Genomic DNA, 18,693 nt, shown 5'->3' on the forward strand with positions numbered 1-18,693 from the left:
TTGCATTTTTTAATTTATTTTACACTATCACTTATCCCTAAACCTTACCCTCAATCAGTTAGCGGTTCTCGAATTAGACTAGGTGGATTTTAATCGGGTGGATTTTGAACGTATCCCGTTTACCAGAGTCTATGATATACTATTTAAGAACTAAATTAATGTCTGTTCTAGTTTATATTAAAACATATTTATTATTTGTCTTATTGTATAAAAATATAGTATCTATAGTATTATTTGGTTATTTTGAAGATTTATTTAGTTCATTTTATGCATCAAAAGGTTTCAACCAAAAAAGCCTACTAGTTTGATTAAAAATTTAAAGTTTGCTTTTAAAACAACATTAAAAATTTATTAACAATATAAATCACAGTGAGAAATAAGACACAGTAAAAAAGTTTCTAAATTTCACAGATATAAAATAAATTGACTTCACATCCATGCTGGCTTACATTTTCTACCCCTCCTGCAAAATTTAAAAAGCCAAATAAATATAAAACATTTAATGAAATATGCAAAATATCAAATTTATCAACCAACATACTTTTTCTTGTAACTTATTTTTTCTTTTTTCTTCTTCTTTTTTAATAGCTTTAAAAAATTCTTCCTCTGCTTGCTTCACTAGTTCTTCTTCATCTGTTTAAACACGATCATATAAAATCATCAGAAACACATAAGAACTAATTAAAAAATATTTTTATGAAATCATTAAAAATAAACTTTTAAAATTTTCCAAACTAAATTAAATATACAATGTAAATTTTGTTGATATTAAAAAACAAAATTTAAATAAATGCATAAAACACTAAATCATAAACATATGTTGGTACAATAAAGGAAGATTACTGTACAATTTGTTTTTATTTAAAACACTAAATCTTTTTTTTTTTTGTAAAAAGATACACTCTATCAGGTACCTATTTCCAAAATGTTACATATCTTTATATCATAGTATACTATTTATTGATTACATAGTAAAAAAATCAGATAAAATACTTACAAAACTCCAGTGAGCTCAAACGTTAGCGTTATTGTTATAAGTAAGTTTGTTTATAAAAATAGACATTTTAAAGCAGTATAATCAGCAGTTAATAACAAGTTTAAAAGTCAATAAAGTATAAATTTCTAAAACATTAATATGGATAGTTGCAAAGATCATAAGTAAGACTGGTGTTAGCACAAATTTAATCTGATTTAGAATTAAGTAAATTTTTAAGATTAAATTTTATAAAAATTATAAGTTTCGAATGCTAATAAATATAGCTGATAAAGATGATAATATTAAAAACTAATTAAAAAACTAATTAAAAAATACAGATAATACCTTTTATATCGTCACCATCCGCGTTATTATCTCCATCACCATGGTCCTGCTGGAGTTGCTTCTCCTTCAATCTTATTTCCTTCATCCGGGACTCTAAGATCTTTTCACGTTTCGCTTCACGTTCAAACATCTGCGAAGAACATTGTGATTATCTGTTTTTTATCTCAAAATTTTCACAGCAGAACACAATCTTACGGATGACATCGATAACGTGTGGGATAATATTTTTTTTTTAAAGATAAAATTGGTACTGAGTATTTTGTAGGCATCACTTTTGAAAATACTTTTTTCACAACTTTAAGTTTAACGTTATAAACTTTACAAAATAGAATAATGATTCGGGTAACAAACACTTTTAACTAATTAAAAGATAGTTAAAGAATAGAAAGATGCTTTTGTAGTAGCTGATTTTTAAACAAATTTCTATAATTTTCCCCTCTGGCATTAACTAAAAAAATTACCTCTTTTAATTGGATATAACCCTTTTAATAAATTGCTGCACAATTATTTACTTTCTTAATTACTAGTTATTTCCTCCTGATATCCAAAATTGCCCTCTTGGGAAACCCTGGTTTGTCTCAGGGTTAAATATAGAAAAGTAAGCTAAAAAGTAAAAAATATACAAGTGCACCAAATTGAAAAAATGCTCTTTTTCGCCTTATTACTAGTAATTGCCCCAAGACTCAATAAAGTTGCCCAAAAAGAGCCGATATCACCCCCTTTGGAAAACCTTGGTTTAGAATTAACTAAAGACCTTATCTAAAAATTTAAAAATATATAAGAAACAGATCGTAAGTTTTTGAACATATATTTTAATGAAAACTATGAAGATACTTTAAACGCTTACGTTATTTAAGAAAAATAAAAAAATTGAAGAGGTAAAAATATTAAGGAATTCAAAAAGCAGCTTTTAAATTTAAAATAAAGTTTGATAGATATAAATTTTTTTAAAGTGCTTACCAGTTTATCTATACAAACTTATCATATATACAAAAAATGTTTATCAGTAATTAGTATTTATAGATTTAGTTTTGGATTTATACAATACTTCATTTGCAGTTTTTTATTTATCAACAAAGAACTAATTTCTATTTCGTTACTTTATTATATGTAATAAAACACATGAAACTACTTTTACTATGTTGTAATTGTGATTAAACCTTATTTGAACATTGAACAATATTCATAGAAAAGCTTACTGTTTCTTAAAAAACTTACACACGATACAATAACATATACATATTATACAACATACCAGCTTAAAATAAGGCGATAAGTTGCAAAATAAATAAATTTGTTTGTATATTGATTTTATCTTTTTGTTTAATACTGGTAACAATTACTATGTGGTCTGCATTAATTTCACAAATCAGCTACAATAACCAAACCTGATTGACAAGAGCTTTTTCATTTTTCTGTTGGTTGCAAAGACCAGAAGACAGCTCGAGTATGGTGCAAGTTCCGTTGTGGGATCCGCAAGCGATCAGGTTTCCTGATTCCTGAACTCTCAACGAGTGAAGCGCTTCGTCACAAACCTGTGCAGTTTATTAAAATGTTAATAATTTGTTGTGAGTTGTATAAACTTAATTAAGTAATATAAAGTTATATATATATAATCTAGCAAAATTGTGAATCTTGCTTGAAATGTAAGTTTTATTCCATTCTTTTTATAAAAAAAAAATTAAAACAAATAAAATGATAACTTTAATTATTTTAAATCTTTATAAAAATATCATTTAATAGCATATTTATCTAAATCTTATACAACTATGCATTTAGTAAGGTAGCCTCTTAGTACAATTACCTTAAAAATAGTGAAAATGTCTACTTAATATCTACTGAATTTTATATTCAATTAATAAGGTTAGACATTTTTTCGCTAACTTAATTAATATGCTTTACTATTTAAAGCTATTAAAGCGAGTTTACAAAAATCTGTGAAACTATTAAGTTCATGGAGGATATGTATAATCAATTATTATTTTAGTTAAAATGACTTTTAATTATTATACCAGCACAAAAAAAACTATAGTATTATACAAGTTTAAAAAACAATAAAACTTATCAATAACTGAATGTTTTCACATTGTTCAAAAGTTATACTAGTGAAAACATAACACTGCAGAGTATATTCTGCTGTAATTTAAATATAAAGTAAATAACAAGAATTTTCTAAAAACAAAAAGGAAACTTATTGTAGAACATACATTCCCATTACTTTAACTACAAATAAGAACCAAACTAAATTAGACTAACAATGAAAAAACTTAAATGAATTCTAAATTAAAAAGAATATATATATTTTTTGTGCTAAATATTAATAGTATACAAAATATAACTATGTAAAGTACTACTTAAAAAACTATTTGTCCTCAATTATTTAAATAAATTATAAAGAATAAAGTTAGACTATTATTTTTGACTACTTGTAATAGTTCTTTTAAAAATTTACCTCTAAATGGATAAACTAATTAGCCTACAACGGTAAATATGCGATTAATACTGTAACTTGTAAAACTTAAACCTAAAGCAGGAGTTTGCATTTTAAGAGAAAATTACTAGTTAATAAAAAAATCTTAAAATTAAAAAATAAAAACTACCATAATGCAATTTACATATAACCATAGACTGTTATTTAAAAAATTACAACCACAAAAAAAACCGTTTAGTATTCTAAAATTAAAAAAACACTACCACAAGATCATTAAATTATGTAAAAACACGTTAAATTTTAAAATACACTTCCGATTATTAACACATTAGTGCAGTAACCTGTATGCTGAGAGTCGGATCGTTTTGTTTGAACACGATGTCCCAAACGTCCAATGTGCCGTCCATTTTGGTGGTGAAGAAAACGCCAGGGCGGGCCGGTGACCACGCTGAATCGGTCAGGTACGATGAATGGTACCTTAAATTAATTCAAATTTCACTTTAAGTTTTTACAACGTATTTACAAAAATTTGTTTGTACAACAAAGATAAAAGAGTTGTTAAATATACTTTACTTTTTATTTATCTTTAAAAATACGAATACCATATCATTAAGAGTATTACTTCTTTTTCCTACATAGTTTTATTCTGATGTATAAAAGATACAAGTTTAAAAATTATTATACACTACTATAAAGTACTATAATTATCAGGGTTGCCACTATTTCTGTCAAAAAACTGTCCTGAGTGACCTTAAACTGTCCTGATTTTTTTAAAAACTTAAAATACTTTTTTTTAATATATTTAAAATCAATTAACTTTTTTAACAAATTGGTTATAAAATAACAAAACACGGAAACTAAATCTCATTCAAAATCTATAAAAAATCTGGCCTGAGATTTTCATAAATCTTAAAACTATTCTGAGTTTTATATAAAAAACAAAACTATTATGAGTCGGCCTGAGTTTAAAAAATAAATTCGAAAAATCTAGAGTTATACTGAGTCATCTTAAATTTTTTAAAATTCAAAATATTTCGAGTGTGTGGCAACCCTGAACTATTGAACGTATAAAATCTATACTAAAAGTCATTTAAAACAAAAATTTACAATATATTATAACTACTTTTAGACTATACTTTGTTTAACATTAACTTTTAGTATAAACTAAAGAATTAGAACAGCTTAAAATTTAACTTTTAGGAATAAATAATAATTAAAAAATATTTCGATAAATATAAACATATTTTTACATATAATAAATATTTATGCTAAAATCGTTTAAAAACGCCACATAAAATTAAAATAAACACATATTTTAAGCCCTTGTTGTCAGAGATAGTAAGAGGAATTATTAAAAAAGAATATTGTTTAAGATTCGTTTAATAAACAATGAATAGATAACAACAAGCCAGAAACTCTATTCATACAACTATAAAATTTATAATTAGTAAAACTAACGACTTGTTATAAAATTTTATGATTGATCAATGCTTGAACTTTGTTAAAAAATCACAACCAATTAAGTTTGCTGCAAAAATATCTAAAAGCAAAAACTAAACGTTTAGAGAAATTTAAAAAAACTAACTTAGTCCACATAATAGCTGATTCCTTAATGTCTTCAGACCATATTCTTGCAGTCCAATCTCCGACAGTCAAAAAGTTCTTTGGGTAAAATGGATTTCTTTGTAAGGAGTACACGGGACCATAGTGACCAGGATAAACTGTCACTATTTTTTCTGCCATAGTTTTTGCTTTTCTATTGCAGCTAATAATTGTTCCTTGCTCTGTACCGACCATAAACTTTGTTGCCTGTTGTAAAAAAGATAAAGTTTACTTAGTTCTTGATATTTGAAAACTTTGACTCAAAAGTTTCCGTTAGATTTAAACAGTTATCAAATGCAGTTTGATGTCCTGTTACACTACTATGGTCTTAGTAGCAAGTTAAAGTTCTGGTTCATCCAAGCGTTAAAGAGAAAGCTTGCAAGGTCACGTGTTTTACTGATGCAATTTTGCATACTACAGTCATATACAGATACTCATAAGTTGGAGAGCATATTCATTCTAGACCACCTTGCTGCTGCTAACATGTAGTTCAAAAATATATTTGCATTATTTGTTGTACATTGTAAAGTTCTTTTTAAAACAATGGTATTTCTTAAAAGCAGTTTTTTTAATTTAAATTTTAAGTAGTTAAATGTAATATTATTTTATACATACTTAAATACTTTTCTCTAAGAATTAAAATTGTTTTAAGGTTTTAATAATATTTTAGCTATTTCAAAAGCCTAAAGTATTTTATATTGTATGGTTCTTTAAATTTGTTAGAGTTTGCAATTGTTCTTCAATACAGTATGTTCATTCTTAGTCATGCCTAGTTTTATGTAGAGTAGCCCTAAGTATTATTTAGTATCAGTATTATTTAGGTTAATATTGTTATTATTTATTATGGTGTATAATTTGGTTTGTTAGTATATTATAACCATACTGTTTAATATTTAAGTAACCTATATCCATGGATTACAGTAGATAAAGGTTTTTTTAATTAAAAATTGCTTATTATCTGAAAGTTTAAAATATGAACTATAAGCGAGTTTTTATAAAAATAAAATATTCAATTAACTTTAAAGATATAGACACTCATTTAAAACGTTTTAAATACAAACGCACGGACCGCAAACTTTTCTAAAATCTGAAAATTTACTATTAGTTTATTTACATTTTTATTTTTTGAGCTGTATACCTTCTCAAGAAACAATTTTTAAATAGTCTTAAGGGCATAGGGGGGAGTAAACACCCTTTTTTGGTTTTTGATCTTATTTTATATAGTTTTTACTAAGTTACATAATGCTTTTTACAGATTTAAAAAATTCAAAATAATTTTTGAGATATAGCTGGTCAAAGTCGGAGGCAACAATAGGTTCCTTATGGGAGGCGCAAACTAAAACGGCAAATAACTAGAAATCACTAAAAATCTATCTCCTCCTACGTTTTTTGAGATAACTACCTCAAATTTTCAGGAAATGTTCCTTGCAATATTTAAAAAATTCTGTCGTAACAGAATTTAAAGAAATTAAAAATAAAAATTTTATAACAAAAAAACAAAAAAAAACTGTTTTTTTTGTTTATTTTTTATATAAAGTTTTAACTTTTTAATTTTTTAAAAATTCCTTCTGACAGAATTTTCTAAATATATCAAGGAACATGTCCTAAATGAACTTTTATAATGACATCAGGAATATATTTAAGTTTTAAGTCTTTATTGCAAAATAAACACGACAAAAAGTATTTACTTCAGTGAAGCAATTATCTTTTACTTAGGTAAAAAGCCAAAAATTCAACTGTTTGTTTGTAATAGACAGTTAAAATATACGTTTTCAACTTCTACAATAAGCTTTAAATGTTTAATAAGTTTAAAAGTTTAAACCATATACATAAAGATTTATCTTATATTTAATGTTCTTAAATAAAAGACTTAGAACTAACTTTTAAATGTATATACTTTTAAAATGTTGTAGGAAATTGGTTCTTTGTATCTGTATAATATGAACTAATTTTTTTAAGTTTTGTGCACATCTAGGTAGTTACGCAAGCACATTTTCTATCAAAAAATATTATTTGTAATGATAATGTAAATCTCTACAAAACCTAATGTAATTTTTATTATTATGAAGAATATCTTCTGAAAATTTGAGGCCTCTTGTTAAACATATTTTTAAAATGTGCAACTATTCAATTATATAAATAGACGATCATTTGTTAAATATAACCATATTTAACAAGCAAGAAACGTATATCTAAAATAAAATTTATAAATATCATCAGTAATTATATCATAAAAGTATATAATTTGTTTATTAAAGACAAAGTCATTCGATAATATCAAAGTCTGTTCTACAATGCTAATATATGTTTAATTTTTCTAGAGTAAAACATGAAGCAAATAATCAGCACATGCTCCCCGCGTAATTTATTTTTACAGTTTTCATACATTTAAATTAATATTATATTACTCAAATACATTTGAATTAAATAAATCACTTTTTTACAAAAGCTCTCTTTTGATAAAGTTCAAGTATTTTTTAGAACTAAACGATGATAACATAAGACTTCAAAATTTTTATTTGTATTTTAAACCGAATAGCTGACTAGTAGAACTAATAAAAAATCATAATTGAACATTGATGAAACTATACATAAATATAACATCTACGTACCATTGTAGACTCGTATTCAATAACGTAGCCTCCGACAGCTGAATCCATCGACATTTTCCTTGTTGGATCCAATATAAGCGTCTCAGTAGGTTCCTGTAACTTTCTGGTGTCCCACCATAACACCTGTAAAACACAAGATATTTAGTTAATAAAAAAATGTGATAACAACAACAGTTTACAAAATTCGTGAATTATTGAACTGACGTCTATTGTCTATGCTTAAACTAATAACACAGTTCAACGGAGTTTTCATGGTGCAGAACCAAGTGCTGAGTAAATATGACTAATTTAAAAAATTAAACTTTAGGTTTAACATATAATAAGCACACTGGACTGCGACGCACGACATTTATTAAAGTCAGTTATTACTAGTGATGTACCGGACTCACTATCCGGGTCCGGCCGGATATTGCCATTTTTGTCTGATATCCGGATCCGGCCGGATTCTAATTTGGAAAAAAAGTCCGGATCCGGTTCCGGCCAGATTCTAATTTAAAAAAAAGTTCGGATCCAGGTCAGGCTGGATCCTAACAGAGATCCGGCCGCACCCGGATCTAGTTAGTAAAAAAGAGCATACTGAAAAGTATTTTTTCAAAAACTAACCCTGTGTAAATTAATAAGAGCCATTTTCGTCAGTTAAAATTAAACACCTACCGTGATTGGATCATTTCGTACACGTGACTAATTTACATTTGTTTACATTTAAACTATGAAATAAACATTTCAGAGATGCAACTCTTTACATATGTTGTAAAATTGAAAATTTTGGAATAAATACTTGCATTATTTATTGTTTAAAGTAGAGCTCAGAGAATATTTAGAGTTAATACGGTTGAATGTACGAGCCAATGAGAATCATATGACGAAATGTTTCAAACTAAATACTGATGCAACAAAACATCAGAACATGACAGGAAGTTTATATGTAAGCAGTTAGTTAGTTTGGTGTGCAGCTTGAAGCAAAAAAATATCTTGAACTTTTTTGTGAATGCTTATTGTAAGTAGTGTTTTGTTTTAAAACTGAATATTTCATGTGTTGTTTAATTGTTTAAATATTTAAGCCAGGTTTATAGTTTAATAGTTTATTAAAAATTTTACAGTTTCTTGTTTACTAAAAGTTTTATTTAATTTTTAGTTTATTGTTTTAAGTCTTTTGATATAGATTTAAATAGCTTCCAGTTTTTAAAGTGTTACCAAAGTAATTAATAATTTTGTATATGCTAGTATTTCTTGTTGTGTTTTATATAAAAGATTCATCACTCAAAACTGTCGTGTCTGATTATAGAAAATAGTCTCAGTTAGAATTTAGTATTTGTTAGATATTAATTAAATAAGGTAGGATTTAATTATGATGGGTAGTACTAATAAGTTAAGTGTACCACAATCAGTCCACAACTTTACTACCAAATTGTCAACCTTTGCTAGCTGTTCTACTGATTATTAGATTAAAGTAATTTTTTCAGTTTTTAAAAACCTCATTCTGACTCAGGCTTGTTTATACTCACTCTAGCTAGTTTTATTGACTTAAACAGTGGCAACCCTGCTAGTTTAATATTTTTGGGAATTTTAGAAAATCTTGGACTGCCTCAGGCTAGTTTAGTTTTTTTATAAAAACTCAGGCTAGTTTTCTTTTAGATTTTGAATGAGTTTGAGCTGATCCAGTACTCAATATTTTGTAATTTTCTAGTGTATTTTGTTCAAGAACTTGATTTCAGATTTTTAATTGTAAATAACACCTAAATTTGTAAACTTTGTGGCTAGCTGTTCTACTTATTTTTAGATTAAAGTTCTTTTTTTTCAGTTTTTAAAAACTTCGTTCTGACTCAGGCTAGTTTATACTAGTAGTGTACCGGACTCTTTATCCGGGTCTGGCCGGATATTGCCATTTTTGTCTGGTATCCGGATCCGGCCGGATTCTAATTTAAAAAAAAAGTCCGGATCCGGTTCCGGCCGGACTCTAATTTGAAAAAAAAGTCCGGATCCGGTTCCGGCCGGATTCTCTAATTTGAAAAAAAAGTCCGGATCCGGTTCCGGCCGGATTCTAATTTGAAAAAAAAGTCCGGATCCGGTACATCACTAGTTATTACAGATAAAAAATATTTTTTAACGGCTAGTCATATTTATCATGAAAAAAAGCTATTTTATGTGCTATGGTTTCTTAATAATGAAGGAACAGTATTACTGTTAAAACATTAAAAGGATACTTTCAAAATAAATTTATAAGTTTTGTAGTACATGTTCAAAAGTTTAAAGACTATAATATTTATTTAACTTTAAAATTTTTCAAAAATACTTCGCAGTTCAATTAAGTTTTCTTTAGATAAAAAACTAACCTGTCCATCAGTAGAAGTTGTGAAACATTCAGTGCCTGTTTTAGATTGTAGCCATATTGTTTTGTATACAGGATCTCTATGACTGTGCTCAATAGGAGTTGAATCAATTGGATGGGGTCCTTTTCGTGTGTCCCAAAATGCTGTTAAGTTTTATGTATAGAGTTACTTTATTTGCATTGTGCTTGCTTAGTTGACAATCATAAACCTCTTTTTTAAATTTTGTTTAAGGCCATAGGGAGGTCCACCTTGATTTTCACAAGTAGATTTTATTTTGTAGAGTTTTATCTTAGCTATCAGACGTTTTTAAACGCTTAATAAAATCCAAAGTAACTTTTGAGATATAAGCGATCAAATTCGGTGAACTCAACAGGTTCATTACAGAAGGAGCAAACTAAAAACGCGAAAAAAAAGACTATTTCACTAAAAATAGTGCACTATTAAAAATATAAATTAAATCGTTTGTTAACAAAAGATCCTAGCGAAACACGTTCACTGGAATATATAATAATAACAAATTATACAGTATCCTTCTTTTATTACACTAACACATGTTTCTGTTTGTTAACGGATTAACACACTTCAACGGAGCTCTGTAAAAAATAATTACTGTAAGGAAAGAATAGAAGCTAAAGTAGGTATATAAATGTGTCCATTAAGAATAAAAATAATTGCTATACATTTTTATAGATTAATGGTTAATAATAGGTAAAATACTTATTAAATCGGACTGTTATAAAAAAATATAATATTTGTAATTATTAAGTCTAGCTAAATAAATTAAAGTAAAAATACAAAATAAAATAACAAATCATAATATAAATTACTTACATGAAAATGAAGGAAGTACTAATTCTAAAAATTTACTAGTTATTAATCATTGTATCTAAATTTAATTTTGTTATAATTTAGATTTAACCATTATAAACATTCAATAAATAAAAAATATACATTATACCAAGTTTTTATGGCTTTTATTGTCTTTACTATTGTTTAATTAATAATTCAATAATTAATGTTTGTTGTTTTACTTTTTATTCACAATAGATAACATATTACTTTTTTTAAATTAAAGCGATCTACTACTTTTTCCAAACATGAAGAATAAATTAGTATAAATTAACTAGCAAGTCCTAATGTTCATATATTTTGTCACGTAATTATTAGATATGTTTTTTCAATGATTAGTAACCAGTAAATACTTGTCGGTATAAAAAAAGAAGTACTGTATAATTAGTTTTTATTATATATTCCAGTGAACTTGTTTCACTAGGATCTTTTTATTAATAAACAGTTAAACTTATATTTCTAATAGTTAGACTTAATAATAACAAATATTGTATATTTTTATAACAGTCGGATTTAACATTGAGTATTTTACCTACTATTAACCATTAACCTATAAAAATATATATCAATTATTTTTAATGGACACATGTATATACCTACTTTAGCTTCTATTCTTTTTTTACAGTATCTATTTTTTACAGAGCTCCATTGAAGTGTGTTAATCAGTAAACACACAGAAACATGTGTTAGTGTAATAAAAGAAGGATACTGTATAATTTGTTATCATTATTTCACTAAAATCTATCTTTTTAAAATTTTTGAACTAACCTTGTTCAAACTTTTACAGTAAGTCCTTCTAATACCTAATTCTGTTCAATGCAGCATTAAAAAAAAAGTTTTTTTAAATAAAAAATTAATAAAAAAAAACACCCTTTTTTTAATCTAAACATTTTGTTTTTTAAATTCCAGCACTGAAAGTCTTTTAAACAATAAAAAGTAATGTTTTCTAACAGTTTGAGGCATATAGTTTAAAAAATGAAGGAGAAGATAGACTTCTAGTGAATTTTTAAATCTCCAATATAATTACCCCTGAAAAATTTGTGGTTCCTACGTTGGCGTTGGAAACTTTTCAAAACAATTACAATATAAACTAAAATAATTTTTTTCAATTGTATAAAAACTGGCTTGTAGTTTTTACTTAAATCTTTCATATAAGAGCCTATATAAAATTTTGTAAAAGAAAATGTTGGAACCGTAAAACACAAATTATTAATTTTCAATTAATTTTGCTTTTCTTTAAGTCAAAAAAATACTTTACGTGTTAAAAAAAATCTAACAATAATATATAAATATATGCGTATGAAGATTAAACCATAAACAGTAGTTTAAGCAACAAACTTCTTCAGAGTTACAAAACATAGTGCAAAACAATAAAAGGTAAGTTTTATTCTACATACAAGCTATGACACAAAACTATTCTGCTAAACAAAATTTTTACTATTATATATATAACTCTTACCACCAAAATATAACTTTAAAAAGATGACGTGTAGATCTTTATAATGAAAAATATTAAAAACTATAAAAATTTGTAAATACTTTATACAACTTGAAGTATCTTCTTTAAATAGCAATAACTTCAAATAAAAAGTAAATATTTAACAAGTATATAAAATCTAAAAATTAAAAATATATTCATTACACTTACAAAGTTGTCCATTATACTGGCCTCCAGCTAAGATGTGTGAATCTTTAGGATTGTACTCAATACAAACTATAGGCGAAACTGGTTTAAGTGTTTGATCTGGTTTATTTGGATTCTCTGTGAAAAAATAATATAAGTAAATATATATAAAAACCTAAATACTCTCTAAACTTTCGTAGACTTTTATCACATATAAGATAACAAAAGTAGACTTTTTGCTTAAACTAAAAACTTTCGTGAATAATACCAAACAAACTAATATTAATTAAACACTAAAAAACAAACATAAAATATATACTCGTAAATAAAAACTTAGCTTAAAACTTTATAAAGCTTTAGTAACTGTAATATAGCAATACTATACCAAAATCCCATATGTAAGAGTTGTAAGATGCGTCAGGGTGTTGTCTTTGAAATTCTACATTAGAATATGCAACGGCAATTTTTCTACCATTGTCTGGAAACCATGACAATGAAGTAGCTGTCCGCTTGATTGCGTTTGGATCCCTATAATATAATATTTACTTACAAAGTTTTAAAGTAATACCTTAGTAAAAGCAAAACCAAATACATTTAATTAATTATAATTAAAAAGTATTTTCAACTAGATAATTTATACTCAAATAACAAGTTCTTTTTTATGAACTTAACTTGTGTAAAGTCATAAAGAATATTAAAAAAAATAGCAACTTCAATTTAAAAAATATATTATCTATATTGTATTTAAAACTTAAAACTTTATTAATAGATATTTTATAAACTAACTAAATTAGAATGTTTTTAAATGTTTTTTTATAACTAAGTTAGCAAACTTACTTAGTTAATTATTAGTTTTTGATTCAAACTTTTATTCAATGATGCGTTTTATTTTAATTGTAAAATTATAGTAAAAATATTTACTAAGATATTTCCCTACAACTTGATTTTTTGATGCTACACAAACTTGCACCTTAGCTATGTATAAACATATATGTTGTGACAATTCATAATTAAATAATATTTACACTTTATATACATTTTTAATTAAAGCTTTTTAAATGCAGTATTTAGAAAATCTTGTATACCAATTGCTTAAAATAATCAAGTTATAAAAAAAAAAACCTAAAAACATTTATTGTTTTAGCTGAAGGTGCATCATCAACCTCTGTTGGATCTTCACTATGAAAGTATTGCTCGTAAATGTCGATTGCATTGTTTTGTTTAATGCAGTGTTCCATTAGCTGCACAAAATTATTAACTTAAAATAAAGTAGAAATTTTTTCATCAATACAATAAAACTCCACCTTGTTATTTACAAGTTGATTGTACTTTGAAACTTTTTATCTTAGCTTCTACACACCTAGTGGTGCTTAAGGACATAGGGTCTTTTTTTAGCCAGTTGGTCTTATTTTGTAGATTTTTATCTAAGTTACCCCTATTTTTTTTAAATGTTAACAGAATAACTAGTTTTTGAGATATAAGGGACCAAAGTTGCTGTGTACAATAAGTTAAGTACAGTTGGTGAAAAAAAAAACTACATATTAAATCTATCGTCTTTTTCCGTTTTTGTCTATTTTTCTTCAAACTTTTACAACTTATTTTTTATTTATTTTGAGAAAAGCTCTATTTTTTTTCAAATATCAAGATTATTTTTAAAACCAGTATGTAAAAGTTTTACAATTGTTGAAGGAATGATTCTTGAAAATTTTAAGTCTCTAGCTCTAATAATAAAAAAGTAAATCGTCTTGTAGTGAATTTCTAAATTAGAGAAAACTTATCAAAAATGTTAAATCTTCTAAATAATATTTGACTCCTTTCCGTAAATATAATTTTAGGGATTTTTAGAATAAAAGGAATCAAACTTCAATAGTTCTATATGTGGAAACTACAGAATATCTTAAAAATACAAAAAATGCAACAAAAAAATGCGAAAGTAGATTATATAACTATAAGTCAACCTCTTACTACAGTTTTTTGACAATCATTATCAAAATTTGTCAATATAGACTTTATAAAATTGTTAAAAAATATATTTGGAAAAACTTTTTTCCTAAAAATCAAAAGATTTTTAGTTTTTAATTGAATTTGGTCATAACTAGCTCATTTTAATTTTATATTTTTTCATAACTTTTAAAAACCTAAGAAGAAATACTTTCTTAAACTTAAGGTCTTAAAGTTAAGGTTACCTAGGAGAATATAACACTTTAGTGGCCTACTAAAAATATTACAAAATTAAAAGAAACAACTTTTTGATAAAATAGTCTTTCATAAGCTTACATAAGAAACAATTTACAAAAATAAATATCTATCAAAGCTTAACTTAATATAAAGTTTATAATATGCAAAAAAGTACCTTATTAGTTTTACTTAAGTCTTTCATATAATTTCTGAAAAGAATCACATACTACCCTTATGAAATTAATAGCATTAATTTTAAACAAGCAAGTAATAAATTTTAAATTATTTTTGAAAATTACATTAAGTATTTTTATTCATATTTAGACCGTTATATAGATTATTTGATGATAAAGTGTAAAAATAGCCAACGGTTAAAATAAATTTTTGGAAACTTATATAGAAATTTCTTCAAAAATAAGTATCTTTTTTAATTATTCGATTACTATGTAAAATAAACATTTGAAACAAAAAAACTGTTTACATTTATTTCAAATAATTTCTGATTGATACCACTGTTTACTTTTGTTTAAAATGTATAAATTAAGTTACAAAAATAGTTTTTTAAAGTGACACATAAATCAATAATTTATAACGTAATACTATAGAAATGTTAAAACAATTTTAAAAAGCAAATAGTAATATTAATAAATAATAATACAAACAATAATACTTTAAAGTATTGTGATTTAATGAAAACTTGATCCATTACTGAACAGGACAATTGGAATTGGTTACTACTTGCATATTTTTTTAAGTTTTTACATTTTTAGATATCATAAAAAATATGCTAGCCAAAATTTATTATTTAAAGTTGCAGTAAATTTTACAACAGTTCTATAAAAAATAAATAACTTTAATTGCAATAAAAAATTTCAACCAAAATTCTTCTATGATTTTATTACAGCTTGAGTATAAAACTAGGTTTTTAATTTTTATAGCACAGTCATTTTGTAATTTTTTTTAAAACTAACACTTCCTAGATTGACTATAGATTGTTGATATCCTTCTTCTTTTTCAATCTTTTTTCTAAACCTTATTGTCTGATCTACTTCTTCTGAATTAATATCTTTAGGCCATCCCCCCTCAACGTGTTTAACACCCTTATTTGCATAGTCACATCTCTCTGTGTTTACCTATAGAATTATTTGAGTATAGTATGAAAAACAAAATTTTACTTAAATTTGGTTCTAAAAGAAATTTAGTTGTGTAAAGCAAAGGTAATATAAATTCATTATTAGGTCAAGCTGATTATCAAAAAAAAAAATAATTTAAGATGATATTCTATAAATACAAATTAAGCTCAAACATTAAGCGTAAGTACTAAACAAAATAGAGTTGAAATAACTTTACAAATGATTAAAAAATAAGATAAGCTTCTGCTTTATGTCTTGGACAAAACATATCCTCAAACTATCTGGAAACTTTTTAATATGTATTGACTACGGCCATCAATAATAAATTCACCAGACAACCATCAACATCAGCATCCAAGGCGTCTTAGACGTTGGGCTGTGAACAATCTGACTGTATAATTTTTTTTTGATTTTGCCCAAAAACAGCAGCTTTAGTTCATATGCATATAAGCCAGCTTGATTAGATCTTAGGAGCAGTTTCTTGCAACTATGTTTGCCTGATGAGTCCTAATAAGGACAAAACTGGTTGTAGGTTTTCTTGGATGCTGTAGTAGATAGTTGTCTGGTGATGTTCATTATTTATTATTTACAGTAACCTGCTAACTAGGTACAAACTTCCAGTATGGTATGCATTTTTGAGTTGAAAAACGCTTTGTTCACAAGCAATTATTTTTTTCATTAAAGTTAAAAAAACAAACTATAAATAGTAATACATAAGTGTTAAGTTTATAAATAAATTAAACTTCATTAAATTTAGATAAATTAAGAGTAAAGGAAGCAGAAAACAAGTTATGAACTCAAAAATTGGATACCAAATCAACATTCTAAACAAACAAATTACAGTTTATTTATTTAACAAATACATTGAACAGTGCAATTAAAATTTGCATTCCCTATGATTAAAATATAGAAATAAAAATTACTTAAAAACTCATACATAATTAAAATAAACGAAAAATAAACAGTGAAATTGACATTTACTTACCCCAATGATTGCAACATAAATGTGAAGAATTTATAATAAAGAAAAGTTTCCAAATAATAAGAAGGCAGGAAAAAAAAACCCTTAACTATCTTTTTTGAATAAACACAATTAAATTAAAGCATGATAAAACTTTCCATAAATCTGTATTTATTTCAAACTAGTAAATAATATATGTACAGTGTAAATTTTTAATGTAAAAGGAAATACAAGACTGATAAAAAACTTTGTGCGTTGAATAAAAATAATAAAAGGCCCACTATCAGCCAGAATTGGCTATACGTAATTGTGCATAGATAATAGATTTTAATGAAATAATAATATAAAATAAAAACACAATGATGCAATAAATAAAACAAACAGATAATAAATGAAAATAAATAAAATACATTGTGCTTCTCATTTCTTTATCTTCTTTGGTTTCTTAAAGTATTCTTTTTCCCTTTTTTTCAAATGTCCATTTGGCGCGGTTATTTGTAAGTAACTCTGACTCATCAGTTCTTATATTAAAGCTTTTTAGGTCGCGCTTCCATACGTCCTTAAAATGCAATTTTGAACAACCTCGGTTGCATTTGCCAACGACCAACTCGGCATTAAACAGATATTTTTGGATTTGCTCAGTACCCATCCTCAGAACATGACTGAGGGTAAAGTACATGGTGGTAAAACTAGTACGTCTTAACACTTCCTTGTTGGTGATCTTTTGTTGCCATGCAATTCTAAAGAAGCTGCAAAGGCATTGTAGGTGGAGGTATTTATTTTTTTTCTCCTGCATACTAGACAATGTCCATGTTTCACTGCCGTATAGCAGAGTACTACATACACAGGAACAATAACCTTTGTGCAAATGCTTAACTTTTGGTTATCCAAAACTCTTGCAGTCATACAAGCAAATGTGCCTGAGGCCTTACCAATGCAACTATTTGTTTCTGTGTCCAATGATGCGTTTGACGCACCATTTGAGCCAAGGTATACAAATGTTTTACATTTACAATGTCCTTGCCATTGATTTCGATCGATGGTAGGATATCTGTTCCTTGACTTTTAACTTTAGTCTTCTTAAGAGTTATAGTAAGGCTAAAATCCGAGCATGCTAATGAAATCTGACTCAGTAGTGTCAGCAGATCTTGGGCAGAGTGAGCCAAAGTGCAGCATCATCAACAAAGAGCTCATCAACAAATTTCCTAGCTCACTAACACTGCTCAAAAGTGCGTACCTAGTTAGCAGGTTACTGCACTTAAAACTTTTGATAAACATATATTATAAAAAAAAGTATGTAACTTATACTTTTATTGTAAAAACAGCTACTTTTGTTGTAAGTTATTTAAGAATTTTACCTCATGCTCAGACATTTCTTGAACATTTTGTATTGCATTGTCACAAGGATCTCTTTCAATAAACTCCTTTGTGAATGACAAATCACTAGGAACATCAACATGAAGTTCAGCAGGTCTATCACTGAAGTTACACTGCCTTCCAAACTCAGCTCTCTTTTTTGTATATACATAAACAATCTCCATTTTTTATTTACAAAGTTCTGTGAGGTTAAATTGTACTAAATAGCTTAAAATTTAGTTGAAACGATAAACTTAAACTAAATTCTGTTTTTTTTTTTTCATATTAAACTATTC

At 26.1% G+C, this 18,693-nt stretch overlaps 1 protein-coding gene across 1 annotated transcript; it reads right to left on the minus strand.

The window, feature by feature from the left end:
• Nucleotides 1–248: 248 nt before the first annotated feature.
• LOC145849711 (dynein intermediate chain 3, ciliary-like) lies at nucleotides 249–18,594 on the minus strand. Its single transcript, XM_082954741.1, has 13 exons — nucleotides 18,400–18,594; nucleotides 15,919–16,080; nucleotides 13,892–14,010; nucleotides 13,155–13,297; nucleotides 12,794–12,907; nucleotides 10,300–10,439; nucleotides 7,967–8,089; nucleotides 5,338–5,561; nucleotides 4,094–4,229; nucleotides 2,710–2,856; nucleotides 1,322–1,451; nucleotides 542–633; nucleotides 249–463 (listed from the first exon to the last, which is right to left on the minus strand). Exons 1-13 carry the CDS (start codon nucleotides 18,580–18,582, stop codon nucleotides 455–457), a joined length of 1,722 nt encoding a protein of 573 aa, XP_082810867.1. The 5' UTR covers nucleotides 18,583–18,594; the 3' UTR covers nucleotides 249–454.
• Between the last annotated feature and the right edge of the window lie 99 nt (nucleotides 18,595–18,693).

The sequence above is a fragment of the Thalia democratica genome, chromosome 2, assembly GCF_965202585.1.
Source record: "Thalia democratica chromosome 2, ktThaDemo2.hap1.1, whole genome shotgun sequence".
NCBI classification, from domain to species: domain Eukaryota; kingdom Metazoa; phylum Chordata; class Thaliacea; order Salpida; family Salpidae; genus Thalia; species Thalia democratica.

Excerpts from the sequence above, each read along its gene's own strand:
- LOC145849711 (XM_082954741.1), bottom strand. The coding sequence starts at position 18,582 with ATGGAGATTGTTTATGTATATACAAAAAAGAGAGCTGAGTTTGGAAGG. Across the intron at positions 13,298-13,891 it reads AAAACAATAAATGTTTTTAG|GGATCCAAACGCAATCAAGC; the intron begins GTTTTTTTTTTT and ends ATTATATTATAG. Across the intron at positions 8,090-10,299 it reads CAACTTCTACTGATGGACAG|GTGTTATGGTGGGACACCAG; the intron begins GTTAGTTTTTTA and ends TGTGTTTTACAG.